General features: G+C 38.7%; 1 protein-coding gene across 2 annotated transcripts in view; it reads right to left on the bottom strand.

Moving 5' to 3' along the window:
- Positions 1–20,389, bottom strand: part of GTPBP1 (GTP-binding protein 1) — a 44,769-nt gene continuing 24,380 nt past the window's right edge. For both annotated transcript variants that reach the window (XM_083136726.1, XM_083136727.1), the window contains exons 7-13: positions 20,063–20,301; positions 16,468–16,612; positions 15,306–15,488; positions 11,106–11,241; positions 6,447–6,580; positions 4,561–4,725; positions 1–2,674 (exon numbers count right to left, since the gene is read on the bottom strand). In XM_083136726.1, the coding sequence (XP_082992852.1) occupies positions 2,456–2,674; positions 4,561–4,725; positions 6,447–6,580; positions 11,106–11,241; positions 15,306–15,488; positions 16,468–16,612; positions 20,063–20,301 (1,221 nt within the window). In that variant the 3' untranslated portion in view covers positions 1–2,455. The remainder of the gene's footprint in view (positions 2,675–4,560; positions 4,726–6,446; positions 6,581–11,105; positions 11,242–15,305; positions 15,489–16,467; positions 16,613–20,062; positions 20,302–20,389) is intronic.

Raw genomic sequence — 20,389 nt, 5'->3', positions numbered from 1 at the left:
ATCGCAAGAGATGCATTTATTTGTACTCACATTCATTGGAAAAGCATGGTATTTAACAGAAATGATGAACAGAACAAAAATCAGGACATGGTCAAAGATGATTGGACAATACACTAAAGAATATCAGAAAACAATAAAAGGAGTGAAAATTATTTATCACGATAAGAAGATATACCTGTCAAGTATGCAAGGAGTCAATATTACAAGACAGCATTTTGAGAATTAAGAATAAAACACTCGTCAGTCATCATATTGCAATGCATGAACTTCATGTGTGTATCAATAGTAATACAAGTCAGTGAATCTATGAAAATTGCAGACTTTGCTCTTACTTTCATAATTACAGTGTAAAAACAGCAATAGTAAAACAGCACCTGTCCTTTTTAATCTGAAGGACACAAAAAAAAAAATATTACATTTACTTCATAATCACCATGGTTATGTTTCTCAGCTTTTATAATTAATTCTGGATGAAAGTGTATCGGGATTTTTACCTTTACAATCAAGGTTCATGTATGTAATCAATAACATCCGATCCTCTGAAACCATCCGATCCTTATAAAAAAGAACAAATCGGACAGACATTTTTGACCATTATTATTCCATGTTGCACATTTACAATGTTTTTCTTCCCAATAAAATACAACTTGCCACATGAAAAAGTTCCTTTATTTTTTTTGTACTGTGTAACACAAAAGTGATATGTCAAACAAGTGCTGTAACTAATGTAATCAAACAAAAATGATATTAGTCAATGAATTACATATGTTTACCCACAGACAAAATACACGCGGGACGTACACTCAGGATCCGAACCAACTTCCAACAATTTACATCAGATTGGTGCACTATTGGTTACTGGTATCCGTGAAATATTCATATCGTATTAAACACATACATGCAATTTGTTTATAAAGTGCCATATGTAGCTAATACGAGGGATGAATGAAAAGTAGTACATTTGACTTTACAATTCAATATATGGCAGCACCAACATGATACAGGCATTTAATTATTCTTTGGTATTTCTACTTACATTTCAATGTGTGTGAGGCAGTTGTACAAGAGGTTGGCTCATTGATGCACTTCAATACAGTTGTCACCATAAATGTGTTGCAAGCATTGGTGAATGTACTTTCAGCAATGCCTCAATTCAATCACATCTCACTATGCATTTCTCCATTTCAGGACAGAGCTAGACAACTGCTTCTCACACATCAAAATGACAGTAGAGATGTCAAGAAATGGGCATGTGTAGTAGGTCAGTGCTGCTATCTACAGTTCAATGTTAAAGTAGGAGGCATTACTTTTCATTCACTGGTATGCCTGTTCATTTTACTGTTAAAAGTAGTGGCCGAGTTTGCTCACTGACTTACATAATTCCACAAAACGTTTACTACTTACAATCCTCCAATATCTCAGATGTGATTGACCTGGTATCACTTTCAATACACTTACTGATTCCAGCCAATACGAATAGTCGAACAATGTAGCAAATAAAATTGTTCTGAATTATAAATGTTAATGCATACATACTACATTGTGACTATGCAAAGCCAATCTTCAAAAACTTTAAATTTATGATAAGAATATAAAAATATTTATCATTTAATATTAAAATCCACTCGTCACATAATATTAACACATATTAACAAAATATTATGCATTTTTCATAGCTCACGGGTTGTTTGGATACTGGAAAAGTATCAGTAATTAATATGAACTGAACAATACAGCCCTAAATTCAATATTATGCGAGAATCGTGAGTTCTCCCAGTGATTATGCTTGATGCATAGGAATTTTAAATAATATACATGTTGTGGAATTTCTCTGAACCTGCTTTCAATATTCACGATATCACTTGTCATAACTGGTTTTGTGTTTATTATAATTAACATGTTTCATACCACACCGGACTTCAACTGTATACCTGTTGTTGGTTCAATTACGTTTCAAGTTTCGTCCAAAATAGAATTTAACACTGGATCCGAAATTGCATTTCCATTATTACTGCCAAAAACAAAATGGGACACATTTGCACAATATCTTTCCTTACTGTTTGAGGCATATTTCTGTTGTTTTCAGTTTTTAAAATTGTAGTTATGTATGGTCCAAGAAGGATGGTACTAGTGTTGTAGATTAGTTCCAAGAAAAATCATGATGCTTTAAAAATGTATACTACAGCAATGTAATGATAAAAGTGAAAAACAACAATGGCGATGATAATAAAAATGAAGCTCAATGAAGGTATTTATGATTGTGAAAGTTACAGCATATTATGCTTGCAAGAATAATAGGTACTTTTATGTACCTACTTCATGATGTAAACCATGAAAGTTATGATGTGCAGTACAAGTCTGACTCTGCAAAAAATTTTTTTTAACATGACACTGTGACAGTCAATCACATTGTTCCACCATAAGAAAAGTAATTTCCTTGGGTTGCATAACAGATTTATATTCTGGCACTTGTTCGTGCCATCACAGTGTTTTGTTCGGAGAGAGGTTTCACGGAGCCTCCGCTTGGATTGCCTGTTGATCCTGATCTCCCACGACCTCCACGGCGACCGCGATTCTTCTTTCCAGACATCTGTGGCATGTTCTCTCTCTTGTCTGTCGACATCGCTAGTTCAAATGGTGGTGTGTCAATCGGGCTGCCTTGAGGTGATGATGGCTGTAGAGAGAAATCAAACATTCAAAAACTCCACACTACATGCTGCCAGCATCGTAAATGATTACAAAAGACTAATCTGGCCACGTATCTTCTAAACCTACGGCCATGAGAATAGGCAGCTGGGCAGAATTGCACTGGTGCCACGTATGGGAAAAGCAAAGCGAGAGCGGGACAAAAGTCACTGGTTCCCGCGCACTGTGTGGCAATGTCAATGTGCTCCCTAGTTCGAGTGTCAGACCGACCTCTCTCCAGGGCACTTTCGAGTCCCATTGAATACAGAGCTGGTGATAGTGTGAATTGAAAGGGAAAGTTTGTTACAGGCCACAGAAATGGGAGTCCCATATGTACACTTCGAATTGCTCTTAAGCCTCCGAACATGCAGGGTTGTGCTCCGACGTGGCAACAGTGCGAACTTCTGCCACCTGCCTAATTTCATGGCCGTATGTTTAATTTGTTCCACATTCTGCAACAAACCTGGGTTCCTCATCAGGTGAGAAAATGGAGTGAACTTAAAAATGGGTTGAAAGTTAGACAGCTTGAATAAAACATTTTTAAAGCCTCCAAACTCCTCATGAAAATATCCAATTCCTAAAATCACATACTCTATTCCAGCGGTTCTCAAAGGATGTGCCTTGAATTTTTTTAAAATAATAAAAGTGAGGGAGCATGAACATTCATGAGTTAAACATTTTAATAATATTATTTATTAACCTTAGAGAGAACTATAAAAGCATACTACAAACTACAGGCTGAGGCACAAGTCAGATTACTGAATGGCCATCATGGTCACCAGACCTAACAACACTGCATTTTTACTTGTGGGGGCATATAAAGGCCATCGTGCAAGCTAAGAAAATTAGAGTTTGGACCATATCAAAGAAAGGACCACAGGAGTCATTTCCCACATCAACTGGGAGCATTGGGTTGAAGCATGCAGATGCTGTGCACATTGGACATGTACTGTGACTGTAGCCATTACCCTATCAACCATGTGCATGTATGTACATATTTTTATCCTATGTAACCTGACTTTTGCCTCACCACGTAGAGTAGTATGTTATTACAATGGGAACATACAGAACATACATGTTACATAGTTTAATTATTTATTAACATTAAAATTCAAAAGAGAAATATGAGCTTGTTTACTATTGCACAATTGTTCAATACGGGTGGGATTTGCAGACTAAAGATAGGTACTGGGTGCATATGTTACATGATAATGTAACCGCACACATTGCCAGGGCTGCTGCAGACGAACAAAAGTTCAGAATAACCAGTCACTCTGCTTATAAACCAGACATGGTCACCAGTAATTTTATCTGTTTCAACATTTGAAGATCAAGTTACATCATCTTGACGATGACAAAAAGACCATGTGTACTGTGAACTCCTTTCTTGAGTCATATAAAAAATAATTAGTATTTATTACACAATAGGAAAAAAGCAGGGTCACCAGAAAATGACATTCCCACCCTAAAAGGTTATTTTTTAAAAAAAAACTGTCTGCCCCTGTTTGACCCTTATTTAGCTCATAGTGAAGAAAACAGTTTGCAACAGTACTCTTTTCATGGTAAATATAAGAAAACAATATTTACCTAGAATACTGCTAATGCCTTAACAATGGTAGTGACTATGTCGAGAATTTTTTATGGTACAAGGATTTCGACAGTAATGAATTTGTGTTCCGTTTCTCTTACCAGCCTACTGAAACTTAATTTCTGAATGGCTCTCGTCAATGAAGGAATGAACAACTGACCATTGGAAACTCAGTACTTCTGGCACCCACAATAACTTTCCAACGATCCATCCACCAGAACAAGTTTGTTTCTAAAATACATTTGCATTTTATATAGACATGTGTTACATAGCAAGCAACAACCTACCTGCTGCATTGTTACAGATGGTACTTGTATTGTTGGTGAACTTTGTGATTGCATCTGCTTTTGCATTTTATTTGGTTTAGAACGTGGTATTTGTGCACCTGGCTTTGCCTGGGGTATTAAACGTACAACATTGCCAACAGCTTTTGTTCGTCCTTCACGGAATACCTGAGGAGAAGAAGCAAAATTATTACAAACATTTATTATGGTCTTTATAAAAGTGAATAATATTATAACATTAGAATAATACATTTTTGTTAAAAAATTCAGTAATTGGAACTCATGGAAATATGTTGTCATGTTGTACACTAAATTTTGTTATTATCAGCTGACCCACTTGTTAAAACTGGTTGAATCCTTAAAAAAATATAAAAAACAAACTAATACAGTGTCAAATATGTAGTTACGGACACTTCTGGGTTGCAAGGACACCATTACCTTTCATGGAGGGGGGGGAGGGAGGGAGGGAGGGAGGGGGAGGGAGAGGGAGAGAGAGAGAGAGAGAGAGAGAGAGAGAGAGAGAGAGAGAGAGAGAGAGAGAGAGAGAGAGAGAGAGAGAGAGAGAGAGAGAGAGAGAGAGAGAGAGAGAGAGAGAGAGAGAGAGAGAGAGAGAGAGAGAGAGAGAGAGAGAGAGAGAGAGAGAGAGAGAGAGAGAGAGAGAGAGAGAGAGAGAGAGAGAGAGTGTGAGAGTGAGTGAGTTCTTGAGAACAAAAGTTAAATTCATATCATACTCACTTTTTCCATTAATACTCAAAATCTCAGTCTCTGAAGTTTATCGATAATGCATTCAGAAAGTTTACCAGAAGTGTCCATGACTGTACTAGGGCCATTAGAGTGAAATCAACCAACGAAGAGGCACTTTTCAACCACACATATTTGATTCGTTTGAAATTTGGCATACTTTGGACCACCCGAGGTACCAAATTTTAAAAGTTGCAGGTCCATATCATTTGCCCAGGGACTACACATACACCAAGAGATGAGTTACTAGGTGCTAATAACATCGCTTCCCAATTTCCTTCATCTACCCCAACTATTCAGGGTAGAGATACCCAGAAAGCCTCAAATTTGACTTTAACTTTCATTTCTTGAGCATGACTCAATCTCAGTATCAAAAACCAACGTAATATATCAGTGCATTGGCATAAAACTGCCAATATTTCTTTACCAAAATATCCAGTAACTGAATTCTGCTATTATTTTTACAGATAAAAATATACAGGGTGGGCCATATTGATGGGACACATTTTAAATGCATATGTGGAGCATGTAGGAAGCAACATTTATTACCAAATATATGGAAAACACTGCCAAAGGACGGAAGTTTTGCACTGTGTTCAGCGTTTGAAGATTACATCCCTGAGATGGACACCACCTTGATTACACCACAAGGCCCACTACCATCAATGAACTGAAGGACAACATCTGAAGGGAGATAGCTGCCATCCCAGCCGAAATCCTGCACAAAACTATGCTGAACATGACTGTTAGAGCCAAAGAATGTTCTCGTCAAGGTGATGTACATCTCAGGGATGTAATCTTCAAACACTGAACACAGTGCAAAATTCCCGTCCTTTGGCAGTGTTTTCCATATATTTGGTAATAAATGTTGCTTGCTACATGCTCCACATATGCATTTGAAATGTGTCCCATCAATATGGCCCACCCTGTATAATTCACTGATGTTGATTCTCCAAGACAAAACCTTTTCCAAAACTAGGTGGTAAATGAACCATTCAGGTTAAGAAACATTTTAAAAACATACATCTTATCAGTATCAGTGCTTAAATTGGTACCTTTTCAATATTGGCAAAAAATTCCATACGAATGGAACTGGCAATTATTACTTAAAATGAACGTATGCTGCTAGTATGCAAATTCTAACTTACCATCCTCTGTCCGGCTTTCAGATACTCCGGATGCTTGATGAAACGAAAATGCACCATCGCTTTATCACCTGTCCTAAGACATTCTTGGGACATCGACAGAATGGACGCTGTTTGACGGATGCTTCCACAGTGAACTGCAAATACATGAAAGAAATAAAGATACAATTTTACAAAGACTGGAAAAAAAAAGTAGTGGGAACCCCAATTTTACGTTCTCAGATCTTAAATTTTCTCACATTATTCGTGCGATCCTCATGGTCCCAAATGGAATATACTGTTATAACATTTTTTCTAGATTTTACATTTTCCCACATTTTAAGCTGTCCCCTGAAAAACGTCAAATCGAGCTTTCACTGTAACACTACAAATGGGCTTGCAAGAAACGTAAGCAAAATGGTGACACAGGAATAAACCAGAGACCACCCAAACCAAAGGCAAGCATGCTATCTTATAGATTTTTTAAAAATTCATCACTTATTGCCTTCTGTTATACAGACTTTGAAAATATGCTACGAGGGCAGTAATCAACATGAGTTGGCAACGTTGGTAGAGGGAAGGGTATAACCTTGAAGAAGGAGATGACGTCATGGGAGAGCTGTGCTGCTATTACAGCGTCTGGTGTGAGTCAGACAAATGCAGTCAGTCGACAATGTATTTTACACGAGCACACCGAATCGCTTTGTTAGAAGCATATTTTGAGTGTAAGTCATATTCAGGGTGTGTGGAGAAATGGAGACATCTATTTATTCCCTGATGATCCGATGCCAGGAAAAAGCACAGTGTATGTTCTTGAGCGATAATTTCGTGAAACAGGCTCCGTGCATGATCGACCACTAAGTGGAAGACCTAAGGTCGCCACACACGAATTCGTGCAAGACGTGCAGCAGCGAATGTTGCAATCCCCACGAAAATCGATTTGACGTTTGTACAAGAGTGCAGCAAGACTCCCATAGTGTTTCCATATGATTGTGTTGTGTTTGGACAGTTTGTTTTTGGTGCGCTTAAATTAATGGACAGTTTGTTTTTGGTGCGCTTAAATTAATGTGCCATCTTGTTCGTGTCTTCGTGACCATTGCCATTACAGTATTATGCACCTTTGGTTTACACATTATTTTCTGTGTTGTACAAGAACTAGTGCACTTATGTACCTATTCATTACGTTGCCACGAGTATCACATTCTCCACAATAAATTCCTTCAAAAGTGAGGGTGGGAACTTTTCGAGCACCCTGCACAAACATATTTGCAATTTTCTTACTTTACATCATGTTTCTACCTTTATAGACAAATCCTGATGATGACGATTTATGATTAAATGAAACTAATGAAAAGACACTCCCGTTTAGGAGACGTGTCTCGGTCATCACGTCCATATTTTTAAAAAATCCTCAATATGACCCGTTTTATAAAAGCCAGAAGTTAGCTTGAAAACAATCAAAATGCTACATTGTCATCGAGAAAATTAGAGCAGACAGCAGTTTATTGTTCAGGTTAACTCTCATCCCAGTTTTTATTGTTTTATGTGGATTCCATTATTTCTAGAGCAATAATAAGCACTTAGTTTCAATGCGGGCCTGCAATAAGAATTTAAATTCCTGCATCCCGACGCAAACTCAAAAGACAATTCCTATTACGTTAGTGAATGCTAATATATTTTCTACTTAAGACGAAAGAAAACTGATTAGTGGCAATTTGCACGAGGAATCATAACACAAGTTAAAACAGACTGGCAAGAAAATAAGTTTTATTTGTGGGATAAATGGATACAGATTTTTTGGTAAGTTGAAGTGGACCACATAAAGTATGATGTCTTTCTGAAAGCGGTGGAAATTGTGTTACGTTTGTCTAGTGCACCCACTCACGTTGAGCATGTTTGCTCAATCCTGACCAATATTGATTACATGTCTCCTCAACAATGAAGTCTATCTTGTTGGTACAAGTGAACTTTACCGAGAGTTGGGGGAGGGGTTGAGGGAGAGGTTATGGACAGTTCAGGCATTCTTCAACTTTAGCGTAGGCCTAACATGAAAGGCTGATCTGGAGAGAGGACGAACACTAGTCATACTGAGCTTACAATTTTCCTTTTGATAACGGAGATCATATTTTATTTGTTGTTTATAATATATTAGGGATGGGAACGATTAATCGGTACTCTATCGGTATCGGCCGATATAGGCATATCGGTGTATCGGTAAAATTACAGATTATTTTACCAATCCGATATATCGATAAATATCTTATAATTCAGTGCAAAATTCTGCCGTTGTGTTGTAATTTTTATGGATAATCTAGATGCCCTACTTTTTAAAAAAGTAATCGAAGGGGCAGGGGGAAAAACGATGAATGTTCATTCCAGACGATTTGGCAGGAAATGAAAAAAAGTATTTCTATTCATAAATACGCCATTATATGCCAAAATAATTATTTTTAAGTATCTTTTTACTCCCACAGATGTAGTTAACCATAGGAAAATGTTGCTGGAGAATCAGAGGAAAACAAAAAAGAGTAATAAGCTAAATTATGCCGAAAAATGTGGTTTTAATTCTACATTGCAGATGTGCACTAATGAACAAAGACAAAATGAGAGTAACACTACAACATTAAAAAGAGTGATGATGTTTGTTATTTATCAAACTATCATCAAAATTAAAAAAGTTGGATCAGTCTTGGGGGTAACTCACAAACTATTCCTGATCATCAACTAAGTAGTCCACATAGAGATCCTCATCATTTTTTACCATAGTGTTGGTGGTTAGCATGGTCTTGTAAAACTGTTGAGCCTCTGGGTTGGTGAAAATTTGCTTAAAATCCTGGGGATCCTTGTACTTGGGCAAAGGAATGGGCAACAGTCCATCGTACAGGTTTCTCAAAATGGTTCTAGGTGAAGTAGAGGTCCCTTTGTTCTTTCCTCGCTTCGGTGGTCGCCACATGACATCAGCGCGCAAGTAAGTGCCAAGATAGGTATTGCAGTAGAAAATTTTGGTAGGGTTTTCAGCTCGTATCTCCAAACAACGCACTGACGTGGTAGGAAATGGACATTTTGGCGTCAAGAACTCAGTCCATGTCTTGAAGAGCTTCTTCGTGCAGTTTACCACAGCAAATGGCGTTGACTTGTGTATCCTGCTCTTTATTACTTTTCTTCATTCGTCCGGAAACTCAACATAGGATTGTTGATTTATGTAGCTCCTGTTTTTATCGCACTCTAAGTAGGATTGGCCCCTGATTGGAAAAAACATGTTGATGGCATCGAAACGACGTTTTTCTCTCACGAGATGGTGGAGGTATCAAAAAACAGTATAGTTCTTGTTCTGGCTGGCACAAGAATCACAAAAGATGACCACGCGACGAACTTTTTCCGACAAAAAGTTGTGCACAAAACTGTCGACCATAGAGCACACATCATCTGACCCTTTATCAGCAACGGATGTGAATATTGAAGCTGCAGAAGCTCAACTGACGTTTATAATACACATCATTGGTGCTAATGTTGGGGGTCGGTAAATTTTTCTGAAAATCCATGGTAACTGCAGCTATGGTGTCATCCTTTCTACCCTTAAAACTTCTTGAGGGAATAAAACTTCTGAGATTTCAGTAAATGAAGTTTGTGTTCTGTTTCCAGTCTTGAGAGTTCTGTTTCTCTTTTTGATTTTTCAGAGTCATTGATGCCAGCTTCAACCACAGCTTTTTGCGACTTGAACGATTCACTTCCTCTGTTGAGATGGGAATGTGACATCAATGCGAACAGATTATGACGTATTTCTAAACATATATACAAGTTCCAACCACAACTGTACCAATCTAATTAAAGTTGTCTGACATCTTGCACATAATTTGAAATAACAAACATTTAAAATTCTTAATATCTCAACAAATATTAAGCAAACATTCAGGTTCGTCACAAATACACAATACAACTGATCACAACACTGCACGATTCAACACACGCACAACGAACGACTGGAATAGCCTTCCCATAGCGTTAACCCGTTTCAGTGAGGCACATATTATTTAACAGAAAACACTCATCCTTCTTCCCCCGATGCTCGGACTTTCATCATTTTTCCCCCTTGCCCCATACGTTTGAATGCGTTTATCAGGCACTTCTTACCGTTTTCCTAACTAAGGCCGTTTACATTCTTATAGTACAGCTTCTGAACTATCTGATGGCGCTGCGATCTCAAAATGGGCGAAAAATCGACATTCATCGTTTTTCCCCCTGGGTCTTCAATTGTCTAAATATTCAACTTCCTTTCCACTGCAGTCACCTCGAAACACATACTTGATCAATGAACATTTAAGGTTCTTCAAGGACCATTTCTAATTTTATATTGGATCGGTAGAATATCGGTTATCAGTATCGGTAAATTTTATATCGGTACTTTATCGGTATCGGACAAAATTTCATATCGGTCCATCCCGATAATATATTATTTACAAGTGATAATAATAGTCTTATAATTTCAGATTTTTCAGGAGGGGGTAAACGTCCTGTTTTTGGGTCAAAATATTTTGGTCACCCTATGAAAAATCAACACACAAGGCACTAGGTATACCTATACAAAACAATTGAACTTGGCAATTTTATTTCTAAGAGATCAAGGAAAAAGCAGATTCCTCTTGTAGATATTTCTACTAAATTAAGATACTGCTGTTTACTTACCCATTGCCTGGTACCGTGAACTGATTGTTGTAGGATGATGTAACACCAAGATTTCCCCCTCAAATTCCCAACAAGCAGTTGGATTTACTGCTGGTGACACCATAACCATTCCTTTCCTGATCTGCGACCGTTTTATCTGAAAAATAATGAGTTCTTAAAAATTCTGCAAGATCACCATGACAAAGAAGCAAATACATGGTTTCAAATATAGTTTCAGACATTTTACAGATTCGTATCCTCGTTATTTGTAAAACCAACAGGAAAATTCTTCCAAGAAGCATTACAACTGAATGGACATTTAATAAGGAACTTTCGTAACTCTTTGTAATGAAATACAGTAAATAAATACAGTCAACTCTCGATTCAACGACCTTTCACAGTTCCCGGGAAAAGGGTCGTTATTTCGAAGGGGTCGTTATTGGAATTTGCCCCAATTTTCTGCTTAAACGGAGATCAAACGGACACAAAGATGCATAGGAGATGGTAACACCATTTATCCTGGTAGTTATACAACCTGTTATGCACAGGACGCGTGTTGCGAGAAGGAAAATAGAACATGAAAACGTTTTCACAAAAAAATAATGTTACTTTCTTTCAATTGTGCACAGTCGTTGCTTTTCCAGGAAATTCTTACAATTATAGTTCATGAGAAAGCCGTTTGCACCGAGACCTATGGAAAGGAAAACAATCTCTCGCTTATTGCAAGCGAAACTCGAAGAATCTTGACACCAGTTACACTGGCGCCAGCAAAAGTCGGGAGATAATGGGGCAGAATGAATGTTGGATTTTATACGTGTCTAGTGGAGCGTTGTCTGTTACAAGATTAACTGGTAAGATTAGATCTCTCGGGAGAAACAACACAACCTTTATAGGCACGAGAAAAAAAAAAAAGCGGGGCTGTAATTTTCGTTCTGTTTCGGCTGTGTAAAATACATCACAAAAAAAAACACGTTTTCTTTGCTTCAACCAACTTCATTCACCCTCCTCCCTTCCCCATTGAAGGGAACAGTCCAAACTCCTTCCTTGACTTGCATTGTAATCCAGTGTGAAAAAGGAAACTTGCAACTTGCAATCTGTCTTCACCCAATGCGTATTCTAGGACACGTCATTAAACAGCGTCCCAGTCGAAAGTCATTTAGGTTTGGAATTGAATTTCACTTTAAACTGTATATTTAGTCCCGATTAGCACATCAGCATAAAATGAACAAGCTTTATGAAACTGCGCACTTTTACATATCAAAATGGTAGATCGTTATTTACTCGCACGTTAATCGATGATTTAATGTTGGATTTAGGAGTATTCCCGATGTCAAACACCCACTCCTCCAAAAGTTTTCCCCTTGAATAATGTCTTATTAATCGATCTCAGCGACCATTCCTACATTGAGCACTTTTTTTTTTCTTCACATGAATGGTTCTGAAGAAAAGCGGATGTGAATTAAATTTACAGTTTTGCTTATCAGAAGGCGCAGAACATGAAGTTGTTTTAACTCTTGTTTTCCTTTCTGGAGATCGAATTTCGTTATCGTCAAATGAAAACAGCTTTGCGAGATTCAAAACAATAACTTTTTCCTTCGCGCTGGATGAGTCATTGCTGTTATCGGCAAGCAAGAGCTTTGAAGACGCTAGACAAAACACTGGCGCCAGCTGCATCGTAAAAACAAAGGAGACCGGCTGGAAGTTCGAGCAACAGGTGGCGGAAGAGAAAAGTCCCAGCATTTTAAAGATAACGCAACTGTCGAAGACGGAACTTTTAATAGGAGTGTGTGAAGAAGGAAATGTCCCTTGCTTTACGTTTTACCATGCAACAGACAATAAATAATACGGGTAATATTTCCTATGCAGACAACAGCATAAAAAAAGACCTGAATTCTGCAATTATCAACATTGCCGTGCACACCAGTGGCGGAAAATAAGCTGGGAAAAGGGGGGGAAGTGCCGTGCCCACTAGTGGCGGAAAATAAGCTGGGAAAAGGGGGGAGGGTTAATTTTTTTATTCTGTTTTTGTTCGTTTTCAAGAATATATCCAGAACTGGTTGCCCCATTTTAGATGTTAAAGGAAGAGGGGTGGGTCCACTTCCACCCTCGCCTGTAATCAGCCCGTGTGCGCACACGAGCAAGAAATTCACCCCTCCCCCCTTTGTTGACAGGAAAAAGGGGAGAAGTCAGTCAGCCAACACTTTTTTGGCAGATATTACGACACAATTAGGAAAACGTATGAAGTGGGAAACGGGAGTTATGATGCACGTAAGATCGAAGTAAACTTTTGTTGAAACCTGGATGACAACGCATTAAGCGGGTTGACGATCTTCAGTTCGCCTATGTGGCTTTGATTATCTCTAACAGTTTCGCTTTTTTATGAAGTGTTGCAGGGAACAAAGAACACGTTTTGAATGAAAGCGGTTACTGGAAGTTGTCGGCTACAAGGTCGAGAGTTGCTCACTCACGGGAACCTACTGAAATCTAGGTCAGAGCTGGACAGATGGGCCAGACTTCCAGGTGCCAGGCATCTGTATTTTGAAACATTCCTGCGATCTTATCTCTCAAGGTGGTGTATTTATCGATGAAAGAGCTTGACCTACCATACACATTGCCAAAGACTGCAAGTCCAGCAGTCATTTCGGGCTGCCCCTTCCCCCCTCACCTGCGAGTTTTCAGCAGCTCTTAGGACAAGGAAACAAGTCAAGGTCGATTTAAAATAACATCCAAGCACATTCGATCTTCTCTTCTCGCGTATCCAAGAGAAAGCGTGGCAAAACAAGCCTGGCGCGTTGGGTAGCGGCTGTCGGTTGCGGGGTAACATTGGTGCACTTGAGGGAGGGGGGCAGAGGTCAAGTGCTATTGGATATCACTCAAGCATGGTGTGGTGGTGTCTATTTTTAGTTCAGACCCAATTGTGAGCGGTAGAGCGCTGGTGAAGGGAATGATTGGGGAAAAAAAGCGCATTTTTCGGCCGATTTCCTTCAATTTTTCAACTTTTTTTTCGAAATTTTTCAACTTTTTTCGAAATTTTTCACGGTTCCCGGGAAAAGGGTCGTTACTTCGAGGGGGTCGTTATACCCGGGGTCGTAGAATCGAGAGTTGACTGTACTCAGCAATAAGTCAAATAAATTAAATGAAATGAAAGCCACATATATTCTTTTGTGTACGATGACACACCAATGATACAGGGCTTTTTTGTTTATTTTATGCACTTTTTCTTCATCTTGGGTCAATTGTGACAATAAGAATGAAAGTTGACGGGATATGTGAAGATAATCATTAAGGACATACATATTTTGCTTTTGGCAGAAACATGAAATATGGTATTACACACCGTAGTGTTAATATTTATTCATGGTATCATGATGGCTGCGGTAAACGTGTTTTAAGTACTACATATGTGAAGTATCGTGTTTCTGCATTGCGAATTGGTTTTCGAAAAAAAAACTATCGAATTAGAAATCATGTAATAGTTAATATTTATGTTTCTGAAAGGTGTGAGGTATGTTTTTCAACCATAATTGTCATGAAATAATGTGAAATAAACACTTAAACACAAAATTTAGAGTTTTCTTCAAAAACAGCACATTTCACAGTCAGAATTATCCTGTGAGTTATGCAAAATGCCAGAACTTTTTTATTAATTGAGATGGAAAAAATTACTTCTTTTCACAATAATACATTTATTAATACTCAGATAACCACATAAATGTACAGGGTGTGGCCACGGTGGCTCAGTCGGTAACACATCTGGCTACGATGCTCAAGGTCCCGGGTTCGATCCCCGGCCGGTTCAAATCCGGGAACTTTTCTAACGTTGGAAGCGGCCCCGGCACCCACCCAGCGTCAAATGACATGGGTGCCTGGGGGAAACCCTGGGGAATAAAGGCGGTCAGGGGCGTGATGCTGATCACATCACCCCCACTCACGACCGGATCAAGAAAGTGTGAGGCGTTACCCCCATACCCCCTATATGTCTGCATCGCGTGGTGCTAAGCACAGGGGAGCACTTTACCTTTTTTTACCACATAAAGGGGCTAAGTTTTTACTTGATACACATAATTTTCAAATCAAATTCGGGATTTTATTTACCATTTTAACTCTTAAATGCCATTTAATATACCACTTTTAATCCTGAAATGTGCTGAACTTTTGTGCAGAAATCTTAATCTTTTATTCACCATAAATATTCGCTCTTATAATCATATTTGTAATTACCTTTTTAAGAGCAAAGGACGCTGTCTGCCCTCCCCTGACCTCCCTTACAGGCATTCTCTTCCTGTGAATGCTCTTCACGGCTATTGGTATGAAGTGGCCAAGTGGGTCTGGGCCAAGCAGTAACATGTCATTTAACCGAATGACTCCCTTCAAGGTTGTTCCTGACACTACTGTACCCACACCCTAAACAACAGGGAAAACGAAAGTCTAATTATTAAATCCAAATACCATAACCAAATATGTCATACAGTCGAAATTTAAGTATAGGAAATTTATTTATTATCGTTTCTCATGACGAAGTTAAGGCTTTGAAGCCTTTTTTACCATTTAACCATGTTTATATTGAAATTTCAGTATACAAAAATTAGAATTTAAACCATTACATAAAAATGGAAATATTGAAAACAAAGAGAAAAAATATAAAATTACAAAGAAAATTAAAACAAAATCTTATGCACCTTAAGAAATTCTATAGGCACATCAACTAGGAAGGTATTTAACAGAAGGTTTTCATGAATTGCAAACACCGTGCACTCAACACAGATGGTGTAACTTAACTATGATACATTGTAATCACAAAAGCTAACTTAAATGTTACATGAAATGCTTCCATGTAACATGAAATGCTTCCATGTAAAGTACTATCTGCTACAAGATTTTTGGCCTTATACAGTGTCAGACATTGGTTCATTATGTTCATTATGGACTGCTCTCGTCACTGTGAGGAGAAAGCACAGATGAGCAATTAAATTCTACCACTTCAGGTATCACGATACATTTTGTTTCATGCAAATGTGGCATTTACAAAATGAGTATTTTTCAAGAGGGTCACTTTCCAGTCACCCTGTACGTACATGTAACACCAAAACCAAAACTTCCAATTCTATTTACTTCAAGAGAGTATTTCATATGTATTTCATTTAGTGTGATACAAAGCAGAAGGTCACAAAGCAGAAGGTTTAATTTGTGAATTAGACTCAATGTGCAACGATATTCACTTCAGCTTCAAATATTACATACAAATTATATTGCTTCTTTCTGTGTCATATTACAGACTCTGAACTGCATATGGAACTTTAAATAAACAAGTAAGTAAAAAACAACAAACAGGAAATGGAAATTTTTCTCAAATGTAAGATAGTATTGTAAAGTAAGTACTTACTGGCACTGAGTACGTATCGTCAATTTGAAATTCCGCTGGCTCATCATCGTGACTTGACATTCGCGTCGTGAGCAAATTGAGAAACATTTTCAAGAGATTAAGATTTTCTCCGCTAACATTTGATACTTGGAAAATTGGACATAACCTAAAAAGATATTGAAGTTATGTTAGAATAAATATACCTTCACAAGAAATTGAATATAAGTACAATATTCTCTCACAATGAATAATAAAGAAAACAATAACAAATACAGATATGGTAGTTTACTGGTCCAGTAATGGCGGTGAATGCTTGTTTGAGTTTTAAGTTCAATTTTGTGCACAATAAGCTAATCACGTCTTGACCTAGAGTTGGTCAAAGTAGGATCGAAACCACTATGTGCCTCCACCAGTTATCAAACCTGGGATCCCTTGATTACAAGGTGATGACATGAACGGTAAGGTAAAGGCAAAGTTCTCCATGCATACGAGGGGGTACCCAAAATAACCAGAATAGCGCTGCGCTGGGCGGAGCTTCCGTAGTACGAAATTTTCGCGATATGCAAGCGTCGAGCAACTCGTTGTGAGTTCAGTGCACCCAGTGGCTTCGCTGGGGAGGGCTCTCTGGTCACGGTGATTTTTTTCGTAAAAGCAGTTTCGCTCACACCTCGTTTTTTGTGATGGCCGACGTAAAAGAACAGCATGCGGCTGTGAAATTTTGTTTCCTGCTTGGGAAAAATGCCGCAGAACACAGCTTACAAGGACAGCGCTATGGGGAAAACTTAAGTGTACAAGTGGTTTTCTCGCTTCAAGAAAGGTGACATATCGATTGATGACGAACCTCGTTCTGGACGTTGGTCAACTTCCAGAACGGACGAAAATGTCGACAAAATTCATGTGCTCGAAGATCGACGCCAGACCATTGAAGAGCTGGGGATGTTATCTGGACTATCTTGGAGCTCGGTTCAACGAATTTTAACGGAAGATTTGGGAATCAGAAGGGTCGCTGCAAAATTTGTGCCTCTGAATCTGAGTGACCAGCAAAAAGAGTGTCGAGTGGAAACATGCCGTGCTTTTAAAGAAGAGCTCCATAGCAACCCAGACTTTTTTTCCAAGGTCATTACAGGTGACGAGACATGGTGCTATTCTTACGACTCCCAAAACCAAACATCAATCAAGCCTGTGGAAGACGCCAACATCACCTCGCCAGCAATTTGACAATGAAGAAGAGGTGAAGAAAAAAAAAACGAGGAAAGAGCTGTCAGCCATCAAAACAGATGAGTTTAAAAAAGGTTTCCAAGAATGGAATCACAGATTGGACAAATGTATTAAGTGTCATGGAAAGTGCTTTGAAGGTGATAACGTTGTTTTGTAAAAAAATAAAAAATAAGGCTCTTAAAAGAAATTACAGTTCTTTTTGGGTACACCCTTGTATAGCATCGTGCCATGAAGGCATATTTAGGGGATGTGTGGCCATGAAGGCACATTTAGGGGATGTGGGGGTACAGCTCCACACATTCTCGGCCATTATGGAGGTAATGTTGTCGGCACCACATTCTAGCCCCCAGGTACCCATTGAATTGAGGCTGGGTGAGCCCCAGAGCCACTTTATGCAGGGGACATGGCCATAAAAATTCCAACCTTAGATCACCCACCCCGGGAATCGAACTCAGGTCTCCCACATGGCAGTCAGATGCCCTACCTACTAGACCAGCGTGGCTCTTGATAACGTGAATGCTGAAGCCAAAATTTTCACAAAAATTCAACAAAATATAATGCATTTTGAGCATGCCTTGAGATATTTATTTTTTTATAACTGAACAATCTGTAACTTTTGGCACACACGAGAGTATATTACAACTTACAGAAAAGTTATGTAAAAATTATAGTAACTAGAGGCTGAACTTACGTCTTCGATATTTTGCATGAATGCTCTACCACTGAGCTACCAATCAACTACCGGTCTCCATAAGCACAATTTCTCATTGATATTGAACATCCTCGTGCAATCTACGAGTGAACTGCGATTTTCCTCTACTTTTCAGTACATTATAATATTTTATAGGGCTATGACATGAATTGGAACTCTATATATCTGCTGATATAGGTGTATTTAGTAAAATCACCATTATTTGTACCAATCCATTATATCTACAAGTAACTTGTACTCTAATGCAAAATTTTGCTATATTGTTAATTTTTATGAAAATAAATGTACAATGTAGACACTGTAAAATTAATGTCTATCCAGTGTTCTTTTAAAGACATTCCGTTACATTCTTGTATAAGTTACCTAAGGATGGGATAGATAAATCAGTACCAATATGGGCATATTGATGTATTGGTAAAATTATCGATAATTTTACCAATCGTATAGCTTACAATTTAGTGCAATATTGTTTAATTTTGTTATAATTTTTATGGATATAAACATATTCTGTACTTTTTAAAAAGCAACTGTCTAAATATGCAGCATCTTTTGCATTGCTTTATATCAGTAGTGACCAAAATTTCATATCGGTCCAACCATAAAATTTAAAAAGTTCATGAACCTTTCACGTTCCTAAATAATTTTTGCAATTTCATATCAGATTGGTAGAATATCAGTATCACTACTTTTGAAAATATTTCATATTGATCCATCACTAATATACAGAGTAGGACTCATAAGTAATGAGCCTCACTTTATACTGACGTGTGCGCACCCTGCAGCGCACTCCGCTTGACATGATCGGTGGTGGTGGGTGTTGGCTTCGCAGCGCAACGCGTGTCAGTTGGCTCCCAGCTTTCGGAGCGGTAGCATCGGCCTTAACAGTAGCCCCTATACGGTGGTGCGTGACACGGCGATATGGAAAGTTCGTTAGAGCAACGCTACGTGATCAAATTTTGGGTCCGGTTGGGCAAGTCTCCTTCCGAAACGGTCACAATGCTTCAACAGGCGTTTGGGACAGAGTGTCTGTCCTCTTCTCAAGTCAAAAAGTGGCACAAGGCTTTTCCTGAGGGCCGGGAAGAGGTGACTGACGAACGCCCGTCGTCGGCCCGAACTGACGTTTGTCCCACCCGGACAGACCGTGAACGCTGCTTACTACCAGGAAGTCCTGAAAAGGCTGAAAAGAAGCGTCGCGCGCAAGCGAAGGAACATCAAGGACAACTGGAAGCTTCACCACGATAACACCCCCAGCCACACCGCCTTCATCGTCAACGACTACCTGGTCCGAGTCAACGTTCCTGTGGTACCCCAGCCTCCCTACAGTCCGGACTTGTTGCCTCCTGACTTCTTGTTTCCATGCTTAAAATCAGTGCTGCAAGGAAAACGTTTCGACTCCATCGAGGACATCAAAGCAAATGTCAAGGCAGCCCGTGCAGCCATCCCAGAACAGGACTTCGGGGACGCCTTTGAGTCATGGAAAAGCCGCCTACAGAAGTGCATTGATGGAGGAGGTGCCTATTGTGAAGACTATTAGTCAGTTGTATCGATCAGCTCAATAAATATGTCTTTTTGAACGAAGGCTCATTACTTTTGAATCCTACCCTGTATGTAACATACGGAAAAAAATTCACAATAAAAAACAACAAAACACAGTATGAAATAATTGCCAAGCATGCACTTGCCTACCTCTCAGATACAAAATTTGTTGCGCTGATAACGACATCATCGCTAGATTTCACCATCACAGGGACTTTCCGGCAGCCTGGAGACTTTAGTATTCGAACCAATAACCTAAGTGTGTCCTGAAGGACGTTGGGCGGACACATGTCTATCTTCGTCACAACTACAAACACCGGCACGTTTAATGCAAGTGCGAGTCCAAGATGTTCTTTAGTCATGCCAACTATTCCTGCATTAGCTCCCACCTTGAAAAGAAATAAAGACTTATAAATCTTTTGTGGCTCCCAAGTGATTACTAAAACAAATCTTGCATTTGTAATTTCCGTTATTTAG

Source organism: Lepisma saccharinum, chromosome 15 (genome assembly GCF_977018435.1).
Source record: "Lepisma saccharinum chromosome 15, izLepSacc3.1, whole genome shotgun sequence".
Classification (NCBI taxonomy): Eukaryota; Metazoa; Arthropoda; class Insecta; order Zygentoma; family Lepismatidae; genus Lepisma; species Lepisma saccharinum.
The sequence above is the reverse complement of the archived record's forward strand: the minus strand, read 5'-3'. Positions and strand labels throughout refer to the sequence as shown.